The sequence below is a fragment of the Sinocyclocheilus grahami genome, unplaced genomic scaffold (genome assembly GCF_001515645.1).
Source record: "Sinocyclocheilus grahami isolate Dianchi unplaced genomic scaffold, SAMN03320097.WGS_v1.1 scaffold175.1, whole genome shotgun sequence".
Classification (NCBI taxonomy): Eukaryota; Metazoa; Chordata; class Actinopteri; order Cypriniformes; family Cyprinidae; genus Sinocyclocheilus; species Sinocyclocheilus grahami.
In genome coordinates this window covers 1,633,005-1,639,333 of record NW_015505354.1, presented here as the reverse complement: position 1 = coordinate 1,639,333, position 6,329 = coordinate 1,633,005, and the positions used below count along the sequence as shown (strand labels likewise).

General features: G+C 42.4%; 1 protein-coding gene across 1 annotated transcript; it reads right to left on the bottom strand.

Annotated features, from left to right (window-relative positions):
* Nucleotides 1-241: 241 nt before the first annotated feature.
* On the bottom strand, nucleotides 242-5,906 carry LOC107593717 (G patch domain-containing protein 8-like). The gene is made up of 4 exons (XM_016283570.1): nucleotides 5,898-5,906; nucleotides 3,827-3,957; nucleotides 1,641-3,674; nucleotides 242-1,040 (listed from the first exon to the last, which is right to left on the bottom strand). Exons 1-4 carry the CDS (start codon nucleotides 5,904-5,906, stop codon nucleotides 242-244), a joined length of 2,973 nt encoding a protein of 990 aa, XP_016139056.1.
* Between the last annotated feature and the right edge of the window lie 423 nt (nucleotides 5,907-6,329).

Below are 6,329 nucleotides of genomic sequence, written 5' to 3'. Positions count from 1 at the left end.
GATGTATGAAGAATGGAAAAATAAACAACAAAGTAGAAATTCCCACTATCTTTGCGTCTACACTGCAACACACAGAGATGGAACAAAAATCAATCAGTACTCAACATGAACTTTGGCTGAAAGTAGAACCTAAACATCAGAAAGTTCACAGCACACTTGGAGGGGGGGTGGTCTTGTAGGACATTTAAAGTCAAAACTATATTCTTATTTATTTTCTTTGACCCTCTCGTTCTGACCAGAGCTAGCTGGTTGGTCCAGGGTGGCGTTGAAGGTCTTTGCTGTGGAAGAGAGGATGTAGTAGGGGGTGGATCTGCAGAGTTCTGGCAGCAGCAACAGCAGCGGCAGCGGCGGCAGCCATGGGCATTGGACTGAGCATCGTGGGGAGCAGAGAAACAGGAGGCAGGGGGTGGAGAGTTAACCCAGGAACATGATGGTGAGGGTGTGCTGGGTGGAGGGATGAGGCTGGGATCAGGTGGAAGGGTTGAGCTGCCAACACAGTAGCAAGCGGCGCTGGGAAAAAGGCAGCAGGAATCGGAGGGGCAAAACTGGGCTGAGAGAGAGAGGGATGAAGGGGAGTGAGCAGGGCAAAAGGGGAAGGGTGAGAAGCAATAGAAGAGGGTGTAGAAGAGGGCTGGAGTATGCTGTATGGCAGACAGGCTGAAAGTGTGGTCTGGTCGGGTGACTCTGGAGTTGGTATCGGTAAATGGGTCATGTCCACAGATGCTTGCTCTTGAAGGTGCTGCTGCTGCATGTGCTGCTGGGCCTGGAGTTGAAGCCATCTGTACTTCTCAATCTCATCATCAGTGAAGGTGAATGGTTGCTCTGAAAGGGGAGGGGTGGTGCGTTTTGAACAGTGAATCCCTGCAATTTCGGCATTGTCCCCTTGGTTTCTGATGTTGAGCTTTTGTGACAAAGTCTTGTCTGGATTCAGAGCTGAAGCAGCACAGGTTTCTGTTGATGTATCATCCTTGGCAACTTCAAGACAAGCTTGGGATGGACTGGGATTTTGCCCATCTGTGTGTTGTAAGTGTTCTGAAGTACTACCGTCAAATTGAGGTATAACTTGTGGATTTGATGGAACAGTTGAAGATGTTTGAACCTGTTTACTAATACAGGCACTTGCATCATCTTTATTAATCCTTATTTTTCTTGCCCCATTCTTAATAGAGGGTAGTTTACCAATTAGCGGAAACGAGAGTGTGGCATTTGATTTTTTAACTTTAGGATCCTTCTCAGCCAACTGGTCTGTTGGCATTGGGTTAGATTTGTGTGTGACACATTCTATCCCAACACCTGATTGTAAGGATGTAGGCTGAGCTGCATGGTTACTTGTAACTAATGGGGGTGAATGACTCCTCTTTCTAAGAAGAGAATGGGAGGATTTGGTCTTGACCAATCTCTCGGATGGCCATCCAGAATAACTGCAGTGTTTCTGGCTCTGTCCAGTAGGAGATGGCCTAATATGGGAATTAGACAACCAGTCCCCACTAAGATCAGAGATGCTAGTGGTACTAGAGGAACTGGGGCTATGAATGGACATTGGCTTGTTATACCACCTGTCTTCACATCTTTCTGGACTTGACCAAGGAAATTCTTCTCTCTCCCGGTACCTCCTACCTACAGGGCTAAGCCTTTCATACCACCAGTCCCTGACATCTTCTTGAGGTTCAGGACTGTCATAGACTCTATAAAATAACTGCCTACCTGTATGCTGAAATCTGTGCTCTCTGTATTTATGCTCCTCAATGAACCTTTTGTGCCTTCTGATGCTGTACCTCTCATGTTGATCTGGGCTGTTACAAACTGTTGAATATTTTCGCTTATTGTAGATGTAAGGGTCTTTGTAGTCCCATCTTTCTCCTGTATGTTCAAAATCTTTGCATGGACTGTAACTGTAGTGAGGATCATTGTAAGAGGAACTTCTAATGTAAGACCTGGACTGACTGTGCTCTTTTCTCAAAGGGTACAGATAGTTTGATCTTGGTGAGGTGGAACATCTCCCCATGTGGTACACAGGCCATTCCCCATCTGAGTTTAAGTCTAACAGGCCACTCCATGACCCAGATTTGTCACTGGTGGGAGTTGAGGCAGCATCCCTCTTTGAATCATAGGTGTCGTCATACCAGCGATAATTATCCTCTCTTCCTGTCGTATTGTGAACAGAATATGGCAAAGACCTTCGCCTTACCAAGCGCAGCGCCGATACAAACCCCCTCATCGTTTGACATTTCTTCCTTTTTTTACGTGCTGGGGCAGAAAGCGAGCTTACAACAATGCTTTTGAGGCTGTGCTCTGGGGTGTCACTTTCATTTGAAGTCTCATCTCTCACTGATCTTTTTCTCTTTCCCAACTTGTGCCTCCTCTCAGTGCACGCTTGCTTGTTTTGTGACGTGTTGGTTGGAGTGCTTTGGAATTCAAAGTGTCCTCCAGCTTCTGTCTGCGAGCAGGTTTTGAATGCACAGCCCGCTTGCTGGATCCTGACAGCATCTAATTTACACCTACGTTTTTTCCCCTTTCTCCTGTGTTTGGGTCTCTTTGGTTTTAAAATACCTAATTTATCTCCTGGAACATCCTGTGTTTGTGGCTCAGCTCTGTCGTTCTGGCCTGTGAGCTTGTCGACAACACAGTGATCTGACTCCTCAGCCTTTGTGCTTTTGACTTTGCCTTCCTTCTGTTTGAAATAGTGGTATAGAGGGTTACAGCTGTAAGATACCTGTGGCTTGCCGGAAGTGTACTGCACCAGCTCAGAAGGCCACTTCATCACACTTCCATCCTTGCTCAGTACATTAAGGAAAGAACCTGTATTTTCATTCTTGCACACTTTGTGTATTTTATACTCCTCTGTCTCTTTTTCTGATATACAGTCCTTCCCATTCTGCATAATACCATGTTTGCTGCTTTTCTGTGTATGGTGGTTTGAGCCTTTGTGTATTTGGAGTTGGCCTTCAGCCATGGTGCCCTGTCCATCTGTGTAAACAGTAGGGCCGGGGCACTTGAGGCATTCTCTCTCCTCTGATCCCCCATAAGCCCACTTTGCCCTGGGCCTCTGCCCCCCATCAAGCAATCCGTCCTCTGAACCAGCTAGCTTCCAGTCTGCTCTAGGACTGTGTGTATCAGGACACCCCAGCTTCTCTGGCTCACTTGTGCTGTAGCGTGCCTTAATTTCAGAGCTTTCCACATGTTCTGCTTGTGCTTCTATTTGTGTTTGAGAGTCTCCATCTACCCATTCCAGAGTTGGTGGATCATGGGATAGATCATGGTCATCATTACTTGGGGTTCTAGGTGAGCTTGAGCAGGACCAGAGGGCCTCTAGGGCGAGTCTGTGCCTGTGGCGCTGGAGCTCTTGATAGTCACTGGTCTCTTCAAGTCCATCACTAAACACAGATGCACAGGAGTCAAGCTTCTGTTGAGCTCGCCTGGAGAAACAGAATGAGACCCCTGCCCTGGGGCTCCGGTGTCCTGCAGAGGATTTAGTCTGTAAGGGGTGTTTTTTGTGGCATAGCTGCTGATGTGTGGGTATATGAGTTGAGGACAAGCCCTTCAAAGAGACAGTTGAGTCTTGGACTGACAATGCTATTGGTTTTGTGTCAAACCTGCTACTGCCAGCAGAGGGGATTTTAACTTGATTCTTATCCTTGTTTGTAGACCTTAACTTTGGACCTTTCCTGTCATCACTGTTGGCAAGAACAGAAGACAGTATTGTTATTAGGCAGAGCGGACAGATCTAATTTCTCTTTAAATCTAATGTACAGTGCATGCATTATATTAAAATACTGCACTATAAGATACATTATCAGATTGACACTATAAGTATATAATGTTTTACCTGTCTCTTTGCTGTTTAAGCTGTGCGAGTTGGTGCAGTTGTTTCAGAGCTCTTTTCTGCTTTTTCTCATCTTTCCAGGACTTGGAGGAGACATTCCGTGCAAATTCTCTCTGCTTCAACTCTTTCAGCCTCTGTCAGAAAAAACAGGCGTAACGAGATGAGAAATTCAACATTTGAACAACAACAACATTTGTTTGGCTTGGATAAAGGCCCTAAAGAAGAAAAGTCAGGAGGAAAAGAAACATCAACCTAGGTCTAACCTGGGGTTCAACTGTGGCAGAACACTCCTAAATAACCTTACGACACCTTTGATTTGAAAAAGAAAAAAAGCATCTCTTTCATCTGTTAATAGAGACTGCACAGTCCATCAATTTCTCACATAAAAGACTCCTTTGAAAAGGCGCAGACCACACCGATGGATGCCTGTCTATTTATCACTTCATCTCTTTAGGGCAGAGGAGAAAAAAATCGAAACAAAGTAAACAGAAATTCAGCAAAGCCAAAATACAATCACAAAACAATAAAAGTGTCAGTGGTGCCTGAATTTGTTCAGCAGACATGAATGGAAAATCACACTAACACAGACAAACACTTTTGACTTCACTCAGTAGGGAAATAAAAGAGAAGCCATATTTGTCCTGACTCGTGGGGGGCAATGAAAATGTCACAAAATCACTGCATCCCTTCCCTCCTTTCTTCAGGACCACCGTATTCCCCTCATACTGCCAGTACATACGTGTTTAATTTGATCTGGTAATAAAAACACTTACACATAAAAGTAAGGAAAATTACACTGTTGTCTTTAATTGGTATAATCCAAAATGTGGAATGAGCTGTCACTGGTGTGTGTCACAAACTCAAAGCACCTTTGTTCTTCCGAAACTCTTTTATTTTTATGATCACATGCATGCACACACCATACCAAGATTTTGTTGGTGGGTGTGAAGGGAGTGCCAAGAGGAGGACAGTTCCCCTCTGCTGCATGGTGACAAGCACTGACAGGAAAAACACTGTATCTGTGAGAGGTTAGAAAGCTAACTCCCAACAGAGCCCGCTGACTTTATGCAGCAAAAGACACTAATGATGCCTGCTTCAAGGGAGCTGCACAGAAGATTTCACAGTATACACACACCTGTGGAACCACAAAAATGTCAGTGTATACTCACATAAAACCTCCACCTTCCAAAAAACAACAACATTGATATGGACGAGCAAACTCACAATTCAATTAACAAATATTCAGAAAAACAGAAATCTTCCAACCTCTTTGTTAATTCAATACACCTTCATTCATAATCAGACTGCTGATGTGATTGATATTCATGTAAAACTATTAGTATAGCCTATAGCTTCTAAACAACAGTTTTAGAATAATTTTGTTGCAGCATAACAAATTAACATACACACGTGCACATAAATATACTGTAAATAAGAGTGTAAAAGGCACGCAGAGAGAATGAGAAAACAATAGAGACAAGATTTTCCTTGTCTTCAGATTTTGACACATTAACTCAAAGGTACAATGTGAGTGCTGTTTCATTCAAAAAATCCCTGATAATGCCATAGATAAGTTACAAAACCTAGAGAGTTGCCTAATTGCCTTCTAAAGTGTGGTGTTGCATTTGGGAATAGGGAAAAATGCTTTTTTATTTTAACTTGAATGCCGTGCTGCAAAAATGGCAAGATTTGAGCATGATGGTCAAAGACGTCCATCTAGCATGTTTACATTTAAAAAAGCATTCTGTATGAGCGGCCCCTATAGCATCCACCAGTTATGAAAGTTTATAAGTGACTAATTTGAAAAGCACTAGAGAACTTAGTTAGCAATTCCGCATACCACAACAAAAGTACTTTACACTGGGAATTTTAGTTGATCCAGTGTCAACTGATTTAATCAGTATTTCAAGTTAGCATGTTGCTTAGCTAAAAATGTACCACTCCAAGAATCATAATGCAAATATAGAACATTCACGTGTAAAATAATACAATTTGAATTATGTGCAGAACTATTTTTATCACTACTTTTCAGTACTGAATAAAATACAAGTTTATTTAAAATAATTAATCTCACCCTTGCCATCTTGGATTTTTTTTTCCACAAAGCTTATTATCAGAAACGCAAGTCTAATAGAAATATGCTACATTTTATGGCTTTTTAAAAACACTAGGTCAGCCTCTTCTTCTAATTAAGTGTTACTCCAGAAAGCACTGCTCTCTCTCTCTGTATTGATCTTTTTTACAGCCTGGAAACATTATGATGTCTTTGACAGAATGAGATGTTTATGGTATAATCCCATTTCATGACTCATATGATTGATAAGGCACATTAATGTATTTGTCGCTAATGTTGATGAGCATGTCTAAATGCTCTACTCATAATTAGCGTTTGGATATTCTCATATTCATGATGCCTTAGATTTTGTCCTTCAAAAGATAATTTGAAAATTCAATAAAAAACATCTGCCTCATGAATAATTGACAGATAAGGAAGAATAAAAGAATA